The 27,075-nt window shown below is 42.3% G+C and overlaps 1 protein-coding gene across 2 annotated transcripts in view; it reads left to right on the forward strand.

Moving 5' to 3' along the window:
• CALN1 (calneuron 1) overlaps positions 1 to 25,804 on the forward strand; it is an 84,147-nt gene extending 58,343 nt beyond the window's left edge. For both annotated transcript variants that reach the window (XM_067472059.1, XM_060756946.2), the window contains exons 4-6: positions 4,752 to 4,864; positions 13,878 to 14,031; positions 15,196 to 25,804. In XM_067472059.1, coding sequence (XP_067328160.1) covers positions 4,752 to 4,864; positions 13,878 to 14,031; positions 15,196 to 15,323 — 395 coding nt within the window. In that variant the 3' untranslated portion in view covers positions 15,324 to 25,804. The remainder of the gene's footprint in view (positions 1 to 4,751; positions 4,865 to 13,877; positions 14,032 to 15,195) is intronic.
• The last annotated feature ends 1,271 nt before the right edge of the window (positions 25,805 to 27,075 follow it).

Consider the following 27,075-nt stretch of genomic DNA (forward strand, 5'->3'; position numbering starts at 1 on the left):
CCTGGACTGCCTCCCACCTTGGAAACCGATGCCCTCACTGCGGGAGAACATGCAGGTCAAGAATAGGGCTCCACAGTCACCTATGTACCCACTGCCAGAACACTGAACTTGAAAGACAATCTTACTCGGTCAATGAGGGATTGCCTAGGTAACTGATTATGGGTTTGGGCAAGTTGACAGTGACATCCTGGATATGTGCTAGGGAGACCTCATTCTTTCTGATTCATCTTGTAAGGCTGGCACACAGGTGCCTCTGTACTCTTGATGAATGAGTTCCCAACCACCAGAACCTTTCTTCCATGTCAAGAAATCTCCATGAGTTACAGGATCCTACTTTGGAGTATCAAGAAGGAGTTGAATGATGTAAATTGGAGACCCAAGGTCTTGAAGAACGTCGGAAAAATGTTTTCACACTCACACGCAGGGATACGACAAAGAGGGGATTTATAACCATTAGATAGACAGAGTCCCTATTACAATCTGCCAAAACATTTTACTATACTTTCTTCATGTGACAGGGATGAATAAATCCCATTTTTCATTCGGTGCAACTTCTTTCTTCTGATTTATAAGTATTTTATATTTCTGCTTAAGATAAGTTTCACGTCTGTCTCTAAGACAATGTTTCTCAAGCTTCTTAATGCCATGACACCTTAACACAGTTCTTCAAGTTGTGGTGACCCCCAACCATAAAAATTATTTTCGTTGCTACTTCATAATTTTGCTACTGTTATGAATCGTGATGTAAATATCCAATATGCAGAATGTATTTTGATTCACTGGACCAAATTTGGCACAAATATGCGATACGCCTAAATTTGAATACTGGTTGGGGATTGATTTTGTCATTTGGGAGTTGTAGTGCTGGGAGTTGTAGTTAACCTAAAATTAAAGAGCATTCTGAACTCCACTAATTATAGAATTGGGCCAGACTTCCCAGACAGAACCCCCATGAGCAACAGAAAATACTGGAAGGGTTTGGTGGGCACTTGACCCTGAGAATTGTGGTTGCTGGGATTTATAGTTCACCTACAATCAAAGAGCATTCTGAACTCCACCAATGATGGAATTGAACCGAACTTGGCACACAGAACTCCCGTGATGAACAAAAAATACTGGAAGGGTTTGTTGGGTATTGACCCTGAATTTAGGAGTTGTAGTTCACCTACATCCAGAGATCACTGTGGACTCTACACGAATACTCAATATGCCCAAATGTGAACACTGGTGGAGTTTGGGGCACTGTGGTTTCAAACAATGATAGATCTGGACCAAACTTGGCACAGATACGCAATATGCCCAAAGGTGAATGCTGATGGAGTTTGGGGAAAAAAGGCCTTGACATTTGGGAGTTGTCGTTGCTGGGATTTATAGTTGGACCTTGAAGTAACTTGGACCCAGAAGTAACTTGGCACACAGAAGCCGCATGACTAACAATACTGGAGGTCTTTGGACGGATTTGGAGGAGTTGTAGTTCACCTACATCCAGAACGCACTATGAATCCAAACAATGATGGATCTGGCTCAAGCTTGGCATGCATACCCAATATGCCCACATTTGAATACTGGTAGGTTTTGAGGGGAATTGGCCTGGACATTTTGGACTTGTAGATACTGGGATTTATAGTTCACCTGAAATCAATGAACACTCTGAACTCCACCAAAGAGGGAATTGGACTAAACTTGGCACACAGAGGCCCCATGACCAAAAAAGAATAGAGGTCTTTGGAGAAAATTCACCTTGATTTGGGGGAGTTGTAGTTCACCTACATCTGTAGCCAGGATTTCGATTCGGGGGGGGGGGGGGGGAGCTGAGTTTGTTTCGGGGGGGCTGAGTCTGAGTGAAAGAGGGTCTACCCTAGCAAACCTTTTGTATCGTTACCCCAATACCCCCATGCATATGGGATATATTGAACATGGTGATCAGATCATGATATGAATAAACATAACAGTTTAAATAATGCACCAGTAAGGCCTTTTCGCGGACCACCATGAGAATTTGGGGGGGGGCTGAAGCCCCTCAAGCCCCCCCCCCCCCCAGCTACATGTCTGACTGGAGGGGTTTGGGGGGAACTGATCTTCCTTTCTTGGAGTTGTAGTTCACCCACAACCTGTAAAAACGAGGTCAGGTGGAGATATCTTCAGCCTTCTCTGTCAAAGGGATTCCTAAAACCATCAGAAATATGTTTTCTGATGGTCTTTGGCGACCCCTCTGAAACCCCCTTGTCCCGACCACCAGGTGGAGAAACATTGCTCTAATAATTAAGATATATTTTCCTGATTTGTTTCTTGAGCATGACACAATGATTTATTTATTTATTTATTTATTTACTACATTTATATGCCACCCTTCTCACCCCGAAGGGGACTCAGAGCAGCTTACAAGATATATATACATACAATATATTATATTATTAGCCTAGTACAATATCGGTATGATATGTTACTATATTGTACTATACAATTATATTATAATATTATTAGTAATATTACATGGAATGTGTAATATTACTAATAATATTACAATATAATAAAATTGCAGTCAAGTCAGGTTTTGCTCCCAAGGGTGATGATGATAATGATATTATTAGGTGAGCTGACTAAGTACATTTGAATTTCAGAAATGGATATATTGCAATAATACGCGTTGGTCCCAAAATCCTTGGCCATTGGCCAAACTGCCTACGGCATCTGGCTGTTGGAATCCAAAACACCTGGAGGCAGAGAGTTTGCCTCCAGGTCTTTTTTATGGCATCTTAAATAATAGCTTTAATAGCTTTACCACCAAGCAAATCTTAATTATCTGATACAGGCAATAAAATCCACTATGGAGGTCCAGCCCATTTTCAGAGACAGACAAACAACTTAAGGATTAATTATGTTTTCACAACCAATGATCCTGTAAGCCGTTTGCCTTACGTCCACTTCAATCTCATATCATAGTCTGACGCCTCTTAAACACATAAACAGTAATAGCTAATTAGCTATACATGAACGCTATAGGCAATTTGCGGTAAGGCAGATGTTACGGGGCAAGCTGTTCCTGAACTTTCAGAAGTTTCTCAAATTAGGAGTGATATATAATCCATTGTTTGAAACTGGAAGTTCTGACAAAATCAAGCAGACCTTCATAAACATACATTATGCCCCCCAATTCCATAGGGAATATGTAGTCAAATTTACTATGGGAATAGTGAAGGCAACTTGAGGTCTCCTGGACCTTACAGTGTCCTTCAATACCAATACACACATACAATACAGTATTGAAGGCCACTGTAAGTTCCAGGAGACCTCAAGTTGCCTTCACTATTCCCACTTCACTACATATCCTTCTGGGACACCTCACGGGAATGGGTCTCGGAGGTACTGTTTTGCAACAGGGTGTCAAAACATTCACCAAAACCATCAGAAAACACAATATTTTCTGTTGGTCATGGGAGTTCTGTATGGGAAGTTTGGCCTAATTCTATCGTTGATGGGGTTCAGAATGCTCTTTGATTGTAAGTGAGCTATAAATCCCAGCAACTGCAACTCCCAAATGTCGAGGTCTATTTTTTCCAAACTCCACCAGTGTTCACATTTGGACATATTGAGGATTCATGCCAAGTTTGGTCCAGATCCATCATTGTTTGAGTCCACAGGGCTCTCTAGATGTAGGTGAACTACAACTCCAAAACTCAAGGTCAATGTCCACCAAACCCTTCCAGTATTTTCTGTTGGTCATAGGGGTTCTGTATGGGAAGTTTGGCCTCATTCTATCGTTGATGGGGTTCAGAATGCTCTTTGATTGTAGGTGAACTATAAATCCCAGCAACTGCAATTCCCAAATGTCAAGGTCTATTTTCCCCAAACTCCACCAGCGTTCATGTTTGGCCGTAATGAGTATTTGTGCCAAGTTTGGTCCAGATCCATCATTGTTTGAGTTCACAGTGCTCTCTGGATGTAGGTGAACTACAACTCCAAAACTCAAGGTCAATGCCCACCAAATCCTTCCGGTATTTTCTGTTGACAATGTGAGTTCCATGGGCCAAGTTTGGTTCAATTCCATTGTTGGTGGAGTTCAGAATGTTCTTTAATTGTAGGTGAACTATAAATCACAGCAACTACAACTCCCAAATGACAGAACTAATCCCCCCAAACCCACCAGTATTCAAATTTGGGCCTATCAGGTATTTATTCCAACCAGTAAAGCAATGCAGTACAAGAAGCAAATATGGAATATGTGCAATCGACATTTGCAATGGCCCGGTCTAAGAGTCGGATCATGTGATTTTAATGCTTTTATTTGGTGTTTTAATTCTTGTATTCCATATCTTCAATGTCCTTTTATCTTCTCATATGGTGAATTGTCCTATTGGTTTTATGCCTAGTTGTATGTTGTTGATTTGAGTTTTGGTTTATGTATTGTAAGGCATTGAATTTTGCCATTATTTTTGTGTAAACTGCTTTGAGCGCCCCCCCCCCCCCCCGGGTGAGAAAAGCAGTATATAAATACTGCAAATAAATAAATAAATGGGGCTGGTGGGCACCAGCGTATGATGCCTTCTCTGACCAGTCTCAAACTGGTATTAAAGGAACTGGTTTCTCTGTTCATATGATTACATTGAAAATAGTTCAGGGCCAGATGGTGATTACACAAACCACAGAGCATTCATATGCAAAGAGTGCTTTTTTGTGCACTTTTGTGGGCGTTTGCTGTCTAGCCACCACAGTTTGAAACCCACGGAGATGACCTTTGTCTTTCTTTCCAGGAGACGGTCAAGTTGACTTTGATGAATTCATGACGATCCTTGGACCAAAACTGGTGTCATCAGAAGGACGGGATGGCTTCTTAGGGAACACAATCGACAGCATCTTCTGGCAGGTTGGTGACAAGGTGTTTCTGGTTGTTATTATTATTATTTGAAACACAACAGGATGAATCCACAGCAAACAAGATAACACTGCCGGTTGTTGTATTGTATCACACGTCGGACACTTCCCAAGTGTCTAGGACTGTGTGATTTATCGGCGAATAATGCCTGCAAATCCCAGTAAGGTGGCCTTTTGCAGCTGGCAGGTGGTATTTTGTTAGCGCCAATTGTGTTTAAGTGCAGGCCAAGGTCTTTAGGCCCATCACCACTGGGACTACCTTCACTGGCTTGTGCCAGAGTCTTTTGTCCGCTTGTCTTCCCAAGTGATTTGCAGGTTTTTTCGAAGACAACACTGATGGAATCATTCCAGGAATTGCATGTGACCTCTGTAGATAGTCCACGTCTCGCAGGCATATAGCAGGGTTGGGAGTACAATAGCTTTATAAACAAGCACCTTGGTCTCCCTACGGATGTCCTGGTTGTCAAACACTCTCTGCTTCATTCGGAAAAATGCTGCACTCGCAGAGCTCAAGCGGTGTTGTATTTTAGTGCCAATGTTGACTTTGTGGAGAGGTGGCTGCCAAGGTAGCGGAAATGGTCAATATTTTCGAATGTTTCACCATTAAGCTATATTTCTGGCATTGGAGGGGGATTGGCTGGTGACTGCTGGAAGAGCACTTGGGTTTTCTCTATGTTCAATGACAGGCCGAGCTTCTCGTACGCTTCGGCTTGTGGGTCTTCTTCTGAATGTGCACAGTCGATGTTGTTCTCAGCTTATTGGAGTTCTAATACAGATGTCATTGTAACCTTGGTTACAACAATATACTCAAATACCCAAAGACTCTCAACCAATTTCCTATGTTCCGAATTATGGAATCAAACGGTTTTGAGAGCGCACCGTTTTTTTCTCCCTCCCCACAACTGAGCTGAGATTGGGGTGGAAAGTCATAGGGAGGAGGGAGCAAGCTTGTTTTTTGCCGCCCTGGAGACTAGGACGCAAAACAATGGTGTCAAACTACAGGAAAGGAGATTCCACTACCACCACCACCACCACCATCATCATCATCATCATCATTTAATAACTTATTAATCGCCCTCCATCCGAGAATGCTCTAGGCGATTTACAGCTAAATTATAAAAGATAAAATACATACATACAAAAATTAAAAATTAACAGAGAGCGAATGCTCTAGTAAAAAGCCAGGTCTTAAGTGTGAGAGTAAAAGGCCCTAAGTCACGCATGGCTCTCATGTAGGGCGGCAAGGAATTCCACAAGGCAGGGGCAGGAATAGAAGAAGCCCATCTGCGTCTGGTCCTTTCCAAGTGCATTTCTCTAGGACCCGGTGTATGGAGTAAGTCACATTGGGTTGGTCGTTGCAACCTCCGATGATGGGAGAAGGAGAGGCGGTCCCTAAGGTACGATGGACCCTGGCCGTAAAGAGTTTTAAAGGTCAGAACTAGCATCTTATACAGACCATGGTACTCAGTTGGAAGCCAATGTAAATGTTGCAGCACTGGTGCAGCACCAGAACATTAGGAAGAACTTCCTAAGAGTGAGAACGTTTCAGCAGTGGAACTCTCTGCCCCGAAGTGTGGTGGAGGCTCCTTCTTTGGAGGCTTTTAACCAGAGACTGGACGGCCATCTGCTGGGGTGCTTTGAATGCTATTTTCCTGCTTCTTGGCAGAATGGGGTTGGACAGGATGGCCCACGAGGTCTCTTCCAACTCTAGGATTCTATGACTGGATGGTTTTTGTGAGCTCTTCCCAATCTGGGATTTTAATACACATATGGGAAATTCACTGTGAAATTGGATGTCCTTTAAAAAAAGAATTAGATAATTTGGAGAGACACCAGTGGTTATTAGGAAGGCTCTTACCATCCTGAAAATCATCCTATTGTTTAGGTAGAATCTCATTTCTTGGAGCTTGCATCTGTTGCTCCGTGTCCTAGTCTCCAGAGCAGCAGAAAACAAGCTTGCTCCCTACTCAGTATGACATCTTTTCAAATATTTAAACATAGCTATCACGTCCCTTCTTAACCTTCTCTTCTCCAAGCCAAACGCACCCAGCTCCTTAAGCTGCTTCTCATAGGCTTCCAGTCCTTTTGCAATATTATCTTCTTTGGACACGTTCCAGCTAGGCTACCTCGATCCTACAACACTCCTTATGCAGCCAAAATACATGTCCGCCTCAAGGAAGCCTGAGGTTCAGAGATATTTCTTAATTTTTAATGGTGATATAGACCCATAGGACGTGAAAATGTGGAATTGAATGAAACATACCGGATGAGAACATGACTGGTTAAGCTGGCACACCTCACCGGGCTGCGCGACAATGCAATGTTACAAAACACAGCATCCTTGGGCATTGGTTTGCACGCGCCGCCTATCGCATCTCCATTCCAAATATTTGTCATTCCCCACCAATCACATTTTCTTATGGGATCATCCTTCCCGGGGTCTGCCGTGCATTTCAGCGTGCCACATCTCTCGCCCTGAAAGGAGCTTTCATTTGCAACAGCATGCGCCATTTTCCTCGAGAAATCTCTGCTTTGGCAGCCTTCCCGTCTTTGCAGCAACCGCCTGCATAGCAATGAGATGGTTACCATGGAAATGTGAGCATTGCTTGCCGCTGTTGTGTAGTGCTTTGATTTTTACGGACAGCTTTCCAGCTCTCTTGGAAGGAGCACGTTTCTCAGAGATGGAAGTCCCATCAGTCATTCGTGCGACACTCGTACATGGATTATTTCGTAGGCTTAAGCTCAAGGAGTTCATTAACGTCTCTCCAAGACTAAAGGAGAAAGAGAAAACACAATATCGGAATGATGGATTAAGTGCCCATCAAATCATACAGACCGCAGATGACATCACGTCCATCTCCGTATTTAAGGCAGGAGCTGCAATGCAGACGAATGTCCTATTGGATCCCCGATAGATGCCCAGCCTCTTTATTTAAATACATCTAGCAGAAGGAAACCAACACTGCTCCACTGCCAATCCACTGCTGTGCTTTTATTTGAGATGTTTTGAAATAGGACAGGCTCTGCAAAAAAAAAAAAAAAAAAAGGAATGAGTAAAGACAAACAAGAGTAGAAAATGAGAAACTGAAGCTGGACGGCATCTATTTAATGCTACAATTAAGATCTGTAACTAGTTATGCATATCATCATGACAAGACGAAGACGACGTCACCAGCCAATCCCACTCCAATGCCAGAAATACAGCTTAATGGTGTAACATTAGAAAATGTTGACCATATCTGCTCCTTTGGCAGCCACCTCTCCACAAAAGTCAACACTGACACTGAAATACAACACCGCCTGAGCTCTGCGAGTGCAGCATTTTTCCAAATGAAGCAGAGAGTATCCGTAGGGATACCAAGGTGCTTATTTATAAAGCTATTGTCCTCCCAACCCTGCTATACGCTTCCATCTACGAACCCACACGATCTCTTCGATCTTCCGTAGAGGCTCTTTTCTTGCTCCCGCCGCATCGCAAGTGCGACTTGCAGGGACGAGAGAGAGGGCCTTCTCTGTGTTGGCCCCCCGGCTCTGGAACTCTCTCCCCAGAGATATTAGGCAAGCCCCCATGTTGACCGTCTTCAGGAAGAATCTGAAAACCTGGCTATTCCAATGTGCCTTCAGTGATTGAATGGAAGATACTCCCTGACCAAACTTAGCGCAAAATGTGCTTAGAAGCACTTTATTTTATGGTTCGTGCAATTAAATCCTCCTCATTCCCGGATCCTCCTCCCTATAACTTATTTTGTCCTATCTCTCAGTGTTTTAAAAATTTTTATCCTTCAGTTTCGCTTTGCCCAGTGAAGTCTTGTTTTTAATGTCTGATTTTATATTGCTGTGTCATTTATTATGTTGGTTTGCATTTTATGTAATTTTTTGTTGCTACTATATTTTTGCGTTATATTGTGTTTACTGTATTGATGGCCATGGCCTCATGTAAGCCGCACCGAGTCCCCCTGGAGGAGATGGAGCAGGCGATAAATCAAGTATTATTATTATTATTATTATTATTATTATTATTATTATCATTATCATTATCATTATTATTATTAGACGTGGACTATTTACAGACGTCACATGCAACTCCTAGAATGACTCCATAAACGCTGCCTCCGTAAAAGCCTGAAAATCTCTTGGAAAGATAAGCAGACAAATGTCAGCATGCTAGAAGAAGCAAAGACCACCAGCATTGAAGTGATGGTCCTCCACCATCAACTCTGCTGGACCGGTCATGTTGTCCGGATGCCTGACCACCATCTCCCAAAGCAGTTGCTCTACTCTGAACTCAAGAATGGAAAATGGAATGTTGGTGGGCAGGAAAAGAGATTTAAAGATGGGCTCAAAGCATAGACTCTGAGAACTGGGAAGCCCTGGCCCTTGAGCGCTCCAGCTGGAGGTCAACTGTGACCACAAGTGCTGCAGAGTTTGAAGAGGCATGAATGGAGGGTGAAAAAGAGAAACGTGCCAAGACTAAGGCGCGTCAAGCCAACCCCGATCGGAACCGCCTTCCACCTGGAAAGCAATGCCCTCACTGCAGGAGAAGATGCAGATCAAGAATAGGACTCCACAGTCACCTGCAGACCCACCAGTACATCGATCTTGGATGACAATCCTACTCAGACAACGAGGGATTGCCTAAGTAAGTAAGTAAGTAAGTAAGTATTATCATGGCAATACATGTGTAATACATAAAGCAGGCTACAATATGGGTTGAGTGCCATTCCATGAAATCGACTGAATCTACATGACATTATAAAGCATATTGCGATAACAAAACATGTATAATCTATAAAGCATTATAATGTCAGTGAATCCCAGTGCTCTCTGGACCATCATCCAAAAAATTGGGTGCCCTGACAAATTTGTGAACATCTTCCATGATGACATGATGGCAACAGTCTGGACAGCAATGACTCCCAAAGTGACCCATTTAAGGTGAAATCGGGTGTCAAACAGGGATGTGTTATTGCCCCAACCTTATTTTCCATCTTCATCACTAAGATCCTTCATCTTGTTGATGGAAAGCTTCCCACCAGAGTGGAAATCAACTATCGGACAGATGGCAAGCTATGTAACTTCAGCAGACTGAAAGCCAAAACCAACGTCACAACAAAATCTGTAATAGATCTCCAAAATGCTGATGATAATATAGTCTGTGCACATTCAGAAGAAGACTTACAAGTCACTCTAAACACCTTTGCAGAAGCACTGGAGTGGAAATCATTGATCAGACAGATGGAAAGCTATTTAGCCTCAACAGACTGAAAGCCAAAATCAAGGCCACAACATATGTTACAGAACTCCAGTATGCTGATGATAACATATTCTGGGCACATTCAGAAGAAGACCTACAAGTCACTCTAAACACCTTTGCAGAAGCACTGAAGTGGAAATCATCGATCAGACAAATGGTAAGCTATTTAACCTCAGCAGACTGAAAGCCAAAACCAGAGTTACAACAACATCTGTTATAGAACTCCAATATGGTGATGATAATGTATCCTGTGTGCATTCAGAAGAAGACCTATAAGTCTCTCTAAACACCTTTGCAGAATCATCGATCGGACAGATGGCAAGCTATTTAACCTCAGCAGACTGAAAGCCAAAAACAAGGTCACAACAACATCTGTTATAGAACTCCAGTATGCTGATGATAACGTATTCTGTGCACATTCAGAAGAAGACCTAAACACCTTTGCAGAGGAATATGAGAAGCTCGGCCTCTCATTGAACGTTGAGAAAACCCAAGTGCTCTTCCAGCAGTCACCAGCCAATCCCTCTGCAATGCCAGAAATACAGCTTAATGGTGTAACATTACAAAATTAGAAAAGCCATCAAAAGGTTCAATTTCTTAATGTTTTCAGCGCACCATGCAGGTGCTTTAGAATACATGTCGTAATTGTGAAAAAATTATGACTTTTGATTTTTTTTTTACACACCTCTACTATCTATGTATCTCACACATCTTTGTGGTGCACACTGGATATTTTGATGCAGTTCTCAAGCATACAAAGTTTAATGTTAATGGGGTTGTTTTATAAAAAAATCTTATTGATAGATAAATGGGGCTACTCTAGACCATGGCCATATAGCCCGAAAAAACCTACAACAACCCAATTGGGCTACTGTTGGATAAGGATTGGGAAGAATGAAAATGTACAAGCAATAATAGGATGCTGTGTGGGGTTAAGGAACGCTTACATCAGTCTTGGATAAAGCTAAGCACAAGCAATCTGTATAGGGACAGTGACAAAAAAAATTGCAATACGCAGGCCAAGTCTTGCCTATCCATGATGCATGCCTGACAAGCTGCCTTGCTGACTCATAAACCAGGTAATTTGCAGCTTTGTTTCTGTCAGTGCCAGGGGAATAAAGGTCAAAGACGTTAGCATGAATACAACATCGTACAAACCAAAATTTAAAGCCTGTGTTTGGCTACCTCTTGTGGGTATTGGAAGAACAGCCGGCCGATTCTTTTCCGAGTTCTTCAAAGCGTAAAATATTTCAAAAGGGCAAAATTGTTTTGGATTGTGCAGAGTAGGTGTGCGGTTCAAGAGGGTGAAGTTCTCGTTCCGCCTTAATTGTCTTTTCTAATGGGTCATCCCTTCTCATGATATGTCCAAAAATATAACAGTTTAATTTAACCCAGTTCAAAGCAGATATTTTGGGATTTTTTGCCTTCATATTCTGGGATATAGGGCTGTGTGGAAGGGCCTTTTGTTAGGGAAAACTACCCTAAAATAAGCAGAGCATCCAAAAATCAAACAGGATACTTGTTGAGCATCAGCTTATTAGCAAGCAGAGCATGACTGCCTTAATTGTCTTTTCTAATGGGTCATTCCTTATCATTACGTGTCCAAAAGTTTAATTTTAGTTATTTTGGCTTCTTAAAGCTAGACCTTTCATTGTTTTGGCGACTCACTTTGGGCCCTTCCAGACAGCCCTATATCCCAGAACATCAAGGCAGAAAATCCCACATTATCTGAGTGTGGACTCAGATAACCCAGTTCAAAGCAGATATTGTGGGATTTTCTGCCTTGATATTCTGGGATATAGGGCTGTGTGGAAGGGCCCTTTGTTAGGGGAAACTACCCTAAAATAAGCAGAGCATCCAAAAATCAAACAGGATACTTAAAGTTGAGCATCAGCTTATTAGCAAGCAGAGCATGACTACCTTAATTGTCTTTTCTAATGGGTCATCCCTTCTCATGATGTGTCCAAAAGTATGACAGTTTAATTTTAGTTATTTAGGCTTCTTGGAGCTAGACCTTTCATTGTTTTGGCAATATCCCAGAACATCAAGGTAGAAAACCCCACATTATCTGAGTGTGGACTCGGATAACCCAGTTCAACGCAGATATTGTGGGATTTTCTGCCTTGATATTCTAGGATATAGGGCTGTGTGGAAGGGCCCTTTGTTAGGGAAACTACCCTAAAATAAGCAGAGCATCCAAAAATCAAACAGGATACTTAAAGTTGAGCATCAGCTTATTAGCAAGCAGAGCGTGAAGTGCAGCGTGATGTGACTTAATTAAGAGCTTAGGCAGGCAAAGATGCAGAGTCCTGTCTTTAAAAGCCACAAAAGGTTTATTTACAACTAGTCGTCCCCTGCCAGGCGTTGCTGTGGCCCAGTCTAATGATCTGGAAAATAAAGTAATGAGAAAGTGTTGGTTTCTAATATATGTAATTTCTTTATGCTTGTGGGTAAACAGTATTTCTTGTTGTTTCTTTGTCAGTGTTGATGTGGAGATTGTCTGGTTTGCCTACTCTGGAATATGCAACATACAATTGTCCTTCTTTAGGGGTCCCTTTCAAATCTATGATACTATATCTGTGTTTGTATGTGTGAATCATATATATATCTATCTATAGTTATGGCTGGATGGCTCTTTGTTGGGAGGGCTTTGATTACGTTTTCTTGCCCTGGTGAAAGGAGTTAGACCAGATGGCCTTAAGTATTTTCTGTTGGTCATGGGGATTCTGTGTGGGAAGTTTGCCCCAATTCTGCTGTTGGTGGGGTTCAGAATGCTCTTTGATTGTAGGTGAACTATAAATACCAGTAACCACAACTCCCAAATATCAAGGTCTATTTCCCCCAAACTCCATCTGGGTTCATATTTGGGCATATGGAATATTGGTGCCAAGTTTGGTCCAGATCCATCATTGTTTCAGTCCATAGTGTTCTACCTGGATGTAGGTGAACTGCAACTCCCAAAGGTCAATGCCTACTAAAACCTTATAGTGTTTTCTGTTGGTCATGGGAGTCCTGTATGCCATGTTTCGTTCGATTCCATCATTGGTGGAATTCAGGATGCTCTTTGATTGTAGGTGAACCATAAATCCCAGAAACTGCAATTCCCAAATGGCAAAATCATTTTTTTGAGTGATGGTCACTCTTTGGATTAGTAGGTGTCTTGTAGCCAAATTTGGCGGCAATTCGTCCAGCAGATTTTGAGTTAAGATGTCACTCAAAACGCAGAGTATATATATATATATATATATATATATATATATATATAAAGAACCAACTACATTTCTTAATAGTAAAAGAAATGGGTCTGAGCTACTCTAACACCCATCTCTTCTAAGGTTTCGAAGAGAAGGGAAAAGCACCAATCACATATAGAGCATCCCCACTCTTGGTTTAAATTTCCCTTTGTTTCTTATATCTTGTGAAAGAGGGCTCCTTCCTTTTTTTGTTGTTAACTTGTGTTTCCCTGAATTGTTGTCCTTCTCCCAACACTCAGTTCCAGCAGTTGTATTCAGAGTTTGACTCTATTACCTTATTTATTATAAAACATGCAACCTATAGAATCACTGCATCCTAAATCAATTCTTTAATGACTTTTAGTCCCCTTTGCAGGCACTGTTCTTCAGGGAAGATTATTATAGTAGAAAATCCTCTGGAAATGCTTTTGTACCCCACACTTTTGAGTTATTTCTTTTATTTCGGATGCAAGCACTGGATGGCAGATTCTAACCAAGCTCTTCTTGATTTCCCCCAGTTTGACATGCAACGGATAACACTGGAGGAACTGAAACATATTCTCTACCATGCATTTCGGGATCATTTGACAATGAAAGACATTGAGAACATTATCATCAATGAGGAAGAGAGTTTAAATGAGAACTCTGGAAACTGTCAGACCGAATTCGAAGGTGGGTTCTGTTTTATTCACATAATTAATTACGACATTTATATGCCACCCATCTCACCCCGAAGGGGACTCAGAGTGGCTTACAAGATATATATGCAGGAGACAAGATGGAACTATCCCCTGGCCCCCTTTCTCTTCACTCTGCCCCAGAGCAGTAGTTGGTGCCGGGGGGAGGGGTCCCCAATTGATGACATACACAGGTGGCAAGATGGAACTGTCCCTGACACCCATTCTGGCCCAGAGCAGCAGTTGGTGCTGGGGGGGGGGGGGGGCGGGGTACGCAAACGATGACATATGCAGGAGACAAGATGGAACTGTCTCCTGGCCCCCTCTCTCTTCACTCTGCCCCAGAGCAGCGGTTGTCGCGGGGGAGAGGTCCCCAACTGATGACATATGCAGGAGACAAGATGGAACTGTCCCCTGACCCCTCTCTCTTCACTCTGGCCCAGAGGGGCGGTTTGTGCTGGGGGGAGGGGTCCCCAACTGATGACACATGCAGGAGACAAGATGGAACTGTCGCCTGTCCCCCTCTCTTTTCACTCTGGCCCAGAGCGGCACAGTTGTTGCTGGGAGGAGGGGTCCCCAACTGATGACATATGCAGGAGACAAGATGGAACTGTCTCCTATTCCCCTCTCTCTTCACTCTGGCCCAGAGCGGCGGTTGACATTATTCGCATACTAGCTTGGGTACCCAGCATTGCCTGGGTTATTTGAAAAAGTATTTTAATTGTACAAAATGCATAAGGTGAACTACAACTTACATCATGCCAGGTTAACCCCCTGAAACTCCCTCAGTACATACAGTTTGTTATGTTGGGGAAATTTGCTCTAGATGCATCATTGGTGGGGTTCAGTGTGCTCTCTGGCTCTCTACAACTCCCAATATGGTAAGTCGGTCCCCTCAAACCCCTCCAATAGGTTGGGTTAGTCATGTGGGTTCTGTGTGCCAAGTTTGGTCCAGGTCCATCATTGGTGGAGGTCATAATTTCTCTGGTTGTGGGTGAACTACAATTCCCAGAAAGGAAGGTCATTTTGCAGTTTCTAGTATTTCCCGACCTCCCAGGTGTTCTCTTTGCAAACTGATGTTGTGCTTGTTCCTTTTTAATACGAATGAGGAAGGATGGTGGGCCAACCAATGCTTTTCACTCTCTCTTTTCCTCCTCAGTGCATTCTCAGAAACAGAACCGCCAGACCTGCGTACGGAAAAGCTTAATATGTGCTTTTGCTATGGCCTTTATTATCAGTGTCATGTTGATTGCAGCCAACCAGATCCTCCGAAGTGGCATGGAGTAGCCACAACACTGTGAAACAAAACCAACGCATGCGCATGCTGCCTGACGAACTTTCTCCCCAATTCAACTTCAAAGCAAACGGGCAAAGGAGAACGCAGGAGAAGAAGAGGACGAGAGGGATGAAGAAGCAAAGCGCAACGAACCAGAGGCCAGCAGCGTCTGGGTTGAACATCCAATATATCCTTTTGGCAGGGACATAAAAGGGCTGTCAATGCTTTAATGGCTTTCGTTTCCTAATGCAATAAAACAGGAGGAGCCCTGATATATATATATTTTTGGGTGGGGGAGCAGGGGTGGCTAGCGTTTTTTTCAGAGCGAGGAGTCACTGTCATACCAGCTATAGATGTTCCATTCATCAAGACTGGATGACACGAAATCAGGTGTGTTTGTGGGCCTGGCTTCCTTTTGGGCCGGGAAGTTCCGACGAAGACCTTTCCAATTGTCTGACTTTCTAAGGCAATTGCTATATATATATATAACCACGACTACGTTCGATTCATATATTTTTTTCAATTTCCTGTGACTCTGGGGTCCCCTCTAGTAGCAGGATCTTCAGGGATGAATAATGCTCAAGAGGACCCTTGTTCATTTGTTAAGTGTGATCCCACGCATTTAGACGCGTCAATGCAGTTCACTCGTGCACTATAGCTTTTCCACCAGGAAGAGAGAGACAGAGAGAGAACGAAAGAAGAAAAATAAAATAATCATGCTGTGCTTCATATAGTACGCATACAAAGTCTTCCTTATATATTTTGAAAGAATACTTACAAAGGAATACTATGTGTACTTTGACCCAATGTATAAACACAGCTTTACGTAATGTTTATTCTCCCAAATCAATGTCTCAGCCTAATTTATATTTGCACCGACCCTAATATGAGGGTTTTCCAGAAAGTTAGGTTACAAGCTAGGTGGGCAGATGAGCTGGGGCTAACGGCGGGTGCTCACCCTGACCCGGACTCGAACTGCTGACCTTCCAATCTGCAGGATTTTTCTGTTTAGTTTGCTGTGCTAAGCGGTTTAGCCTGCTGTACTATATATTCATTTTGGGACAATTTTTTAATTGAAACTTTGGCAGTATTTTACATTAAATAATGAAGGGTATGTGTGCCATGTTTGGTCCAGATCCACCAAGCAATGTTGAAGCCTTTGAGGGACGTACATACATACATACATACATACATATTTTCGCAGATACAAGGGTTATCCGGAAAGTAAGGTTACAAGATTTTTTTAAATACAAAAAATGAATATATTTTAATAAAACTTACATGGATTGTAGCATAGGTATTACATTATTTTCCCACATAATCACCATGCAATTCAATTTTTTTTCATCCGTGGAATGGGTTTTTGATGCCTGTGTCATAGATTTTTCCTTCTGCCTTTTTTAGCCACTTCGTCACTTTGACTTTCACCTCGTCGTCATCAGAAAAGTGTTTTCCACCCAGATGTTCCTTCAATTTAGTGAACAGATGATAGTCACTGGGTGCAAGATCAGGGCTGTGAGAGGGAGGGCTTAAAAGATCCCAACAGATGAAGTCAACAACTCTTGTGTTGCCTGAGTGATGTGCAGACGTGCATTGTCATGGAGACAGACTCTCGCCATCAGCATCCCACGACATTTGTTTTGGATGACTCTGCAAAGTTTCTTCATGGCCTCACAATATATCCTGTGACCATTTTGCCACATGCTGTCTTGACATTACATCCTCCCCATAAACTGAAACGATTTGGCCATAAATCGTAGTGGTTTTCATGCCCATTTAGGTAGTGTATGACAGCACAAACTTTGCACTTGGAGGGAAACGGAATGAGGATGCTCATCTCTAACCTTCTCCACAATGCTAGTTGATGAGCTACTGATGACTGGCACTGCTCGTTCACTTCCGTTGGCTTCCCGCTACACAGCATTGAAACCAACTTCCCCCATGAAAATTCCCTGTGAGAGCTACATGCCTTGTAACCTTACTTTCTAGATAACACTCGTAATAACCCAGAATAACCCAACATAAAAGAAGAAGTTAAATATAACAGTTATAACTTAAATAAAAATGCAGTCAATCAAAACTTGTAACTAATACAACAAGGAGAAAGTGAAGGGACAATGAGTACCATCCCATGTTCCTGGACCATTCAAGCCATGTAAACAGTTGCATGTCGGTTCTGCCTCGGAACTGGCCCTACTGCTTACATAAGCCCAAAGTCTGTGCAGAATTCACAGCAAGTCATAAATTTAGTTTTAAACAATTCAAGACGACCTTAAAGCAACTTTGGGACACATTCACCTGGATTAGCTCCATGTGGCATTTGGCCACCATGGATCTGATTCTGCTGCCCTTCAGGACAAATGATCTATGATGACGTACAGCAGTGTTTCTCAACCTGGGGTCAGGACACCTTGGGGAGGTCATGAAGGAGTGTTAGAGGGGTTGCCAAAGACTATCAGAAAATATATATTGGCAGAGGAGACTGAAGATCCCCCTGCCTGTCCTTCCCTTCCTTTTTTGAAACAGATGGTGAATCCTTCCACCAAAAGTTCTCCTCTGCTGTGATTGGTTGGCATCTCAGCCAAGGGTAGGGCTGTTTCTGAGCCTCCAAGCAGAGAAAGCAGGCATGCTCAGCACATGGTAGCATGGTGTGCATGTGTGAGCAACGGAGAGCGTGTGAGGTTGGAGGGAGGCTCATATCAGTGAGTCACTACAAAGCATGGCGGTTCTGTGTGGAAAGTTTGGCCCAATTCTATCATTGGTAGGGTTCAGAATGCTCCTTGATTGTAGGTGGACTCTAAATCCCAGCAACTACAACTCCCAAATGTCAAGGTCTATTTTCACCAATCTCCAACAGTGTTCAAATATGGGCATATTGAGCATTCATGCCAAGTTTGGTCCATATTTATGTGTTTGAGTCCACAGTGCTATCTGGATGTAGATGAACTATCACTCCAAAACTCAAGGTCAATGCCCAACAAACCCTTCCAGTATTTTCTGTTGGTCACGGGAGTTCAGTGTGCCAAGTTTGTGTTCAATTCCATCGTTGGTGGAGTTCAGAATGCTCTTTGATTGTAGGTGAACTATAAATCCCAACAACTACAACTACCAAATGACAAAATCAATCCTCCCCAACTCCACCAGTATTCAAATGTGGATGTATTGGGTGTGTGTGCCAAATTTGGTCCAGTGAATGAAAATACATCCTGTATATCAGATATTTACGTTACGATATATAACAGTAGCAAAATTAGAGTTATGAAGTAGCAATGAAAATAATGTTATGATTGCGAGTCACCACAACATGAGGAACCGTATTAATGGGTCGCAGAATTAAAAAGGTTGAGAAACACTGATGTACACAAAGTCTTGGGAGCTTAGGACCAATCCTTCATGAGCGAGGAAATTCAGGGAATGATCTTGAGCCAATCACTTTAAGTTTCTTAAAGTTGTTGTATGGATATAACATGTGGAGGAGAGCCTTTTGCTCAGCGAAGGAAAGAGTGAATTAAGATCAACGAGTAAATAATCCTAGTGGTATGAAAACCATTGTCTGTACAAAGAAATCAAAATATCAAACGACAAGCCATCCATGTTATTTAGCTGTTGATTTTCACCAGCTTTTGACGATAGCTTTACCCACTTTCCTGGGAGTGAGTTGTGCTAAATTCAGCAAAACCTCGAAAACATAATAGGCAACACCTAACTTTACAAAAGGATGTCCGCAATAGTGGAAGCAAAAGGAGCAGCAGATAAAAGCACAGTTCATAGTTTTCTAAATAGACTAAAACTTTGAGGAAATGTTTTTAAACAGGGTTTTTTGGTGGTTGTGTAAACAAAAACAAAAAAAATCAAGTCAGTTCCTGGGGAAGTTATTCCATTTGTGTAAAAATTCAAAGAATGCTCTATATATGTAACACTATGTTATCTCATCAAACAATTAAGCCTTACCTCACCAGGTTGAAGGAATGCAATGATTCCCATTATTTCCAGGCTTTGTCATTTTCAGTGTTGTGATGCAGTTCTTTAGGAAATATTGAGACAAATGAACCAACTGTATTGTCGAAGGCTTTCGTGGTTGGAATCACTGGGTTCTTGTGAGTTTTCTGGGCTTCATGACCAAGTTCCAGAAGCATTCTCTCCTGACGTTTCACCCACATCTATGGCAGGCATCCTCGGAGGTTGTGAGACCTGTTGGAAACTAGGAAAAAGCGGTTTATATATCAGTGGAATGTGCAGGGTGGGAGAAAAAATTACACAGAGAAGCCATTGAAATCCACAAGCATGTGGACAATTTCAACAGAAAGGAGGAAACCATGAAAATGAACAAAATCTGGCTACCAGTATTTAAAAAACTCTAAAATCAGGACAATAAACAAAGAGGAACACTCAACAACAAAACAGAGGAATCCCAGACAAGAAACAATTGGGTCCAGCTAATCACCTCCCAACAAAGGATTCCCCCATGCAGTAAGAATCCACACCTTGAAACTGCTAGGCTATTAAATTCTAATCAAGGTGGTCAATGGCAACGTTCAACATTCAGACAAGAGTTCTTTCTCCCACTCTGTACATTATTCCACAGATATATGAACCCCCTTTTCCTAGTTTCTAACAGACCTCACAACCTCAGAGGATGCCTGCCATAGATGTGGGGAAAACGTCAGGAGAGAATGCTTCTGGAAAGTGGCCAGGCAGCCCGGAAAAATCACAACAACCCAATGAACCAACTTCTTTATTGACAAAGGGGATGGATTTCTTGAGGCCAGCTTTGCATGAACTAGACAAGAGTGTCGGCACAAGTATACGCTTGCACAACAAAAACAAAGGAACCATCACATCTCAGGACAACACAACAACACAAATGGTTATCTATGAAAAGCCCAACACATTTCAGCTTATTATAGGTTTTCTTCAGGGTAATGGCTCCAGCGAACCAACTTGATGTCTAAACAAGAGAAACATGCCATTTCAGTTTTGTGATTTAATCAATTGCTGGAGGCATTGATTTTTGGCTATGTGGCTAATCAAAATGGTTGGCTTAAGGTGTTGCCGAAGGCGTTCATGGCCGGAATCACTGGGTTGTTGTGAGTTTTCCAAGCTGTATGGCCATGTTGTAGAAGCATTCTCTCCTGACATTTTGCCCACATATACTGCAGGCATCCTCAGAGGTTGTGAGTTGTGTTGGAAACTAGGCACATGAGGTTTATATATATCTATGGAATGTCCAGGGTGGGAGAAAGAACTCTTGTCTGCTTGAGGCAAGTGTGAACGTCACAATTGGCCACCTTGATTAGCATTGAAGCTTCAAAGTCTGGCTGATTGCTGCCTGGGGGATCCTTGTTTGGGAGGCGTTAGCTGGCCCTAATTGATTCTTGCCTGGAATTCCCTTACTTAGTTTTTACAAGTTGCCGTTTGAATATAGATCTAGACACGTTTCATTATTTTTGAATGTATATTTTCCGATTGTATATTGTTTGTGTCAAATAACTAATAAAATAATTTTTAAAACCCCATAGAATCAGGGCTGTTAATAAAGAATCAATCAGAGCCAGCAAACATCTCCCAATAAAGGATTCCTTCAGGCAGCAACCAGCTAGGCTTTGAAGCTGCAAAGCCATTAAATGTTAATCAAGGTGGCCAATGGCAACATTCACAACTGCCTCCAACAGACAAGAGTTCTTTCTCTCACCCTGGACATTCCACAGATATGTAAACCTCACTTGCCTAGTTTCCAACAGACCTCACAACCTCAGAAGATGCCTGCCATTGATGTGGGCGAAACGTCAGGAGATAATGCTTCTTGAACATGGCCAGACAGCTTGGAAAACTCAGAGCAACCTATTGTTGGCTTAGTTGTTCATTCAGGGAGTAGGATTTGTGTGTGTGTGTGTGTGCAGCAAGTTATGTGAGCGCCAGTCGAAAGTGTGCATCAATTCATCTCCACACCCTCCCCGCCTTGATAGGCTTTGGCCATGATTTCTTCCCTCCTGGGAACGTTGCAATACCGGTTCTTTTTGTGAACTCACTTATATTGTACATTATGTTCAGATTGATGTTCAGGATGAGTAATGTAGCGCATGTGCGTAAATAATATGTGCTACAGGTAGCGTGTGGCTGCTTTTCTCCCTTCCCTCCCCACTAGACCCAGTTTGCACTAGAAATATTATGATGCCAACACAAAAATAAAAATACCAGAGTAAATCGGGCATATAATCCTTAACATCTTCTCCCTCTTTGGGCAGGTGACTCATCTTCATGATGCATGGAGCTGATTTGTGTAAATGTGGGCCAAGACCCATGAATATGGCCTTGGACTGTGTTTTTAAAGACACTGCAGGTTACTCCAAAATACTCCAGAACAACATATTTACAGTCATGTGTTCGGTTACATCGACTCACATAATGTCCTTTTATGAGAGATTTAAAATGGTATTTCTTTGTCCATGTGGGGAATCTTCCTTCAGCAGCTCATGAAGCAAGAGCATATTTCAAACTGTCTCTCTCTGCTTCTTTGTGCTTCTCGAGTTTGAAAAAATGTAACAGTATCCAAAAGTCCCAGGCTCAGCCAGTTCCCTGGGTGTAGCCTGACCAATCAGCTACGTACATCTCATTTTACAGTTCACACACACACACACACACTAATTTCTTACATGTCCCAACATGTGCAGCATAGCTAGTGTCTGTTGGTTAGTAACCATGGCATTTAAAGTAATGTATTTATTTATTATTTATTTACTATATTTATATATTCCACCCCTCAGCCCAGAGGTAACTCGGAGCAGTAAACACTGCATCAATTCTACAATATAGAGGCACTTTCCATAGTAGTATTGTCAGGGGGAAATGGGATGACAGTGTAAATAATAATAATAATAATAATAATAATAATAATACACTTGATTTATATTCCACTCTGTCTCCCCGAGGGGACTCAGAGCGGATTACAGTATACATAAACAGGCAAACATTCAACATATACAGGCAAACAGTGCCATACAATACACAAACAAAGGCAAAGATTTCCCTTTCCATCTCCGGCGTCTGTGCAACATGGCTAGTGTTCGTTGGATAGTAGCCATGGCATTTAAAGTCATATAAGAACTGCATTAATTCCACAATATAGATGGACTTTCCATAGATTATCAGGGGAAAATGGGATGGCCATGTAAATAATAATAATAAAATAATAATACACTTTATTTATATTCCATTCTGTCTCCCTGAGGGGACTCAGAGCGGATTATGGTATAAATATACAGGCAAACATTCAATGCCTTTTATGCAGAAAACAATGACATACAATACACAAACAAAGGCAAAGGCTTCCCTTTCCATCTCCGGTGTCTGAAGATGATGCTCAACTCTGGACATGGAGAGGTGCTCTTTTTCCATTTCCATGTAGCCTGTGGTCCGTAGACCCTCCTGGTTGCGTTGTCAGCATGGCTGCATGGGAAGCTTTTACCTTCCCGCTGAGGCGGTATCTATTGATCTACTCACATTACATGTTTTCGAACTGCTAGTTTGGCAGTTCAGGCCCCGTGGTGGTGCAATGGGTTAAAACTGCTGAACTATTGAACTTGCTGACCGAAAGGTTGACACTTCAGATCCAGGGAACGGGGTGCGCTCCCACAGTTAGCCACAGTTCCTGCCAACTTAGTATTACAAAAACAAGCAAATGTGAGTAGATCAATTGGTACTGCTTCTGTGGAAAGGTAATGGTGCTCCGTGCAGTCATGCTGGCCCCATGACCTTGGAAGGTGTGCAGACAACAGGCTCTTCGGCATGGAAAAATAGAACAACAGCACTTCTACGTGTCCAGAATTGAGCATTGCCTCCAAACGTCAGAGATGGAAAGGGAAACCTTTGCCTTTGTTTGTGTATTGTATGTCATTGTTCACTGTATAAAAGGCATTGAATGTTTGACTGTATATGTATACTGTAATCCACGCTGACCTTGGAGTCATCTACAGACAACGCCGGCTCTTTGGCTTAGAAATGGAGATGAACACCACCCCCCAGAGTTGGCATGACTAGACTTAATGTCAGGGGAAACCTTTACCTTTACTGTTAGATTGGCAGAACCTAGGGCTAACAGCCAAAGCTCACCCAACCCACGACTTTTCTGCAGCTAGCATTTTAATCCACTGTGCTACCACGGCCCCAATAGTAAATAGTTGCAGACACTTCCATCTTTGCTCCCATGAGCCCAAAGTCTTGCTTTGCTCTGGATTCATGGAGCAACCTGCCACTTTTTTAAAACACAGTTCAAGGCCACGGTAAAGAGTCTTGGTCCATATTCTGTTGCATCAACTCCATGTGTCATCATGCAGCTGCCACAGAGCTGATACCACCCTTTGGAGGATAATGGGTCAATGTAGATGTGCCCAAGGTGAACAAAATCAGGATAATAGAGTGACCATCTAGTGGCACTGAACTTAGTTCTATGCCACTGGGCAATCAAGATACCTCCGCAATGCCCAGGGATCTTGTGGTCAAAACCATCCCAGTTTCGATCTGGAATCTAACACTCCCTATCGCCCTGGGATAAAGTGTCCTTATAGAACTGCCCCCGGGCTCCTCCATCTCCCTGCATTCTCCATTGTAGCTTGTAGCCTTTAGCACACAAATGAGAAAGGCTTAGGGCCCTACTACACCAACCATTTCATGCGGTTTCAAGAAGAAGAAACATGTTTCGCTGTGCAGATAACCCAGGTCGTGATGGCACAAACCACAGAGCATTGATGGGCATTAAGGGCTTTCTTTGGGGCATCTTCCTGGGAGTTTGTTGTTTGGCCACTGCAGTTTGAAGCTAGCCTTGAACTGCATGAAATGGTCAGTGTAAATGAGGCCTAAGCTAAAATTCTAGCATACTGCATCCCGTTTATTCATTTATTTCATATCAAAAGCATTGCATAAATTAGTATAAAACCAATAGAAGGAGCGCAGGTGGCTAAATATCTTTTGACCAAAAACGTGCAACACGAACTGCATTGTCTGTAGCCTCCAACAATTCTTCCTCTATACATGAGGCAGGGCATAGTGGACAAGCATACAGATGCGGAGTTGTCTGTTCTGCTCCACAGTCATATAAGGTGTGGGGTTCTTTTAGGTAGTGCCATTTTTAAACTGCATCCCATCTCGAGTCTATTAGAGATAATTTCAGATAGATCGATGACTGGTCTGTGGAACCAGTAGCAGAACATTGTCACATTTTCATGCGCTATCATAAAACTAGTCTACAATGACTGCCATTTTGCAGGGAATCATCTGCACCATTACACCACTCCATCACCCAGAAATAATGACATAGGGAGTTATTGCTGCTCAGCAGTTCCTTATATACATTTTTTGTCAGATGTTGAAACAAAAGCAGAGCCAGAATAGTTTGCTAAAATTGTTTCATGCATCCCGCACACACAACACTCAACACACCAATATGCACACGAGTTGTATAGTTCATGCAAATAATTACGATAGGTGAACTTTTAATTTTGTTTTTAATATACAGTAGAGTCTCGCTTATCCGACCTTTGCTTATCCGACATTCCGTCTTATCCGACGCTCTTATCCGACACTCCTCTTTTCCTCCAGCATTTCCCCTTCAATCAAAGGAGTGCTCCCCAACAATCCCTCCATTCCCAATAAGTAAAAAAGGCAAGATAAGGAGGAGGAAGGAGGAAAGGGGGAAAAGAGGTAAGACCGGAAGCGGAAGCGTCCTCCCTCCTTCCTCAGTGATCTCCACGCACCTCTTCCGCATCCGGGCACTTTCTGTTGGGTCCCTCTAGCCCTGAGGCATTGCCTTGTCTTAATTCTTTGAGTCCCTGTTGTTAGTATTCTAGGTGTCTAGCGCCACGTCAGATGGGTAACAGTAGGAGACTCCATATTATCCAACATTTTCATTTATCCGACATTCTGCCAGCCTGTTTATGTCGGATAAACGAGATTCTACTGTAGCACCGAATGTGGGAGGCAGGAGATAGCAGGCTTATAGTCAGATCCTCAACAGAGCCTACAGAAAATAGGTAATCATGGCAATCAATTTTTTTTTACTTTTTTCCCAATTGTATGTCGCTTGAAAAGAGAGTGGGACTCACTTGTATTAATTCCCATCACCAAAATGGGAAAAAAGCACTTCCCAGTTTTCATCAACTCTCAGCATTGTGTTTCCTCCAATCTGATACACTTTTCATTCCAAGACAAAATGCAAGCGAGGTTGATATTGTGACCTGTCAGGGTACAAAAGAAATCCATACATGCATACATTTTAAAATGCATTACCTTGCATGCTACTTTTCTAAGAAAAAGAGAGAAATATTTTAATATATACCCACTATATATTATTGCACTGTACAAAGTATATAAAGGGAAGATACTGCCATATATCCTGCCTACTTAATCCACTGTACATATCTTATCTGTATAAAACAAAACAAAATACTTTAATTTTAATCACTATTTATGCAATAGTAATAAAGTTGCTTTCTTCTTTTGTCGTGGCATTTTTTCCAGCTTTCAATTACGAAACCAGAAAGGATTCTGGACAAAATGTGAAAATATGGGATGGGTGGCACGTGGCTTGAAAGCCATACATGTGAAGAAGATCTGGGAGTCTTGGTAGACTACAAGCTGAAATATGTGTTCAGTATATTTAAACAGTTTTTTTGTTGTTGTTTGTTGTTGGGTTTTTGTATGTGTGTGTGTCAGGAACAAATTGAGAAACTGCAAGTTGCTTCTGGTGTGAGAAAGAATGTTTGAAAGGATGTTGCCCAGGGGATGCCTGGATGTTTTACCATCATTGTGGGAGGCTTCTCTCATGTCCCCACATGGGAAGCTGGAGCTGACAGAGGGAGCTCATACATGCTGTCCCTGGATTCGAACCTCAGACCTGTTGGTCTTCAGTCCTATCAGCACAAGGGTTTAACCTATTGCACCACCAGGGACTCCATTTTAATTTAAATAGTGTTGTGGTGCCTATATAGAATTTATTTATTTACAGTATTTACAGTATATTCCGCCCTTCTCACCCTGGAGGGGACTCAGTGCGGATCACAGAAAGCATACATGGCAAATATTAAATGCCGTTTAAACAAACAGATAGAGGTATATGTCGCCATTTTTTCCCAACTTCAGCGTCCTGGAGGTTGTGCTCAATTCTGGTCACAGGGGGTGCTGTCACTCCATAATTAAACAATATATTGAAAACATGAATTTAACATTGTTTAAAACATATTGTCTTGGGAGCTTCAGTAGACCCATTAGGAAATACACAAATGTTAAAAACATAACAAAGGAGATAAAAGATCCATCTGCTGCAACCGATTCACAACCAAAGTAAAGGTAAAGGTTGTGTCCAACTCTGTGGGGTGGTGCTCATCTCCATTTCTAAGTTGAAGAGGCAGCGTTGTCCATAGACACCTCCTAGGTCTATGGACAACATGATTGCATGGGGCACCGTTACCTTCCCACCGAAGCAGTACCTATTGCTCTACTCACATTTGCATGTTTTCGAACTGCTAGGAGCTCACCCCATCTATGGGGTGAGCTCCTCACCTTCCAATCAGCAAGTTCTGCAGCTTAGCAGTTTAACCTGCTGTGCCACCACAGCCCTCACAACCAAAGATCCACCTAAATAATGATTGCCTGCAAATAAACAAGACCAGAAGGGACCAATGGAGCTTCATGCTGATTATCACAAGGTCCCAATTCTCAGAGCAGAAAGATTTATTTATTTATTTATTTATTTTGAGTGCTTCTACCCCG

The sequence above is a fragment of the Anolis sagrei genome, chromosome 11 (assembly GCF_037176765.1).
Source record: "Anolis sagrei isolate rAnoSag1 chromosome 11, rAnoSag1.mat, whole genome shotgun sequence".
Lineage (NCBI taxonomy): Eukaryota > Metazoa > Chordata > Lepidosauria > Squamata > Dactyloidae > Anolis > Anolis sagrei.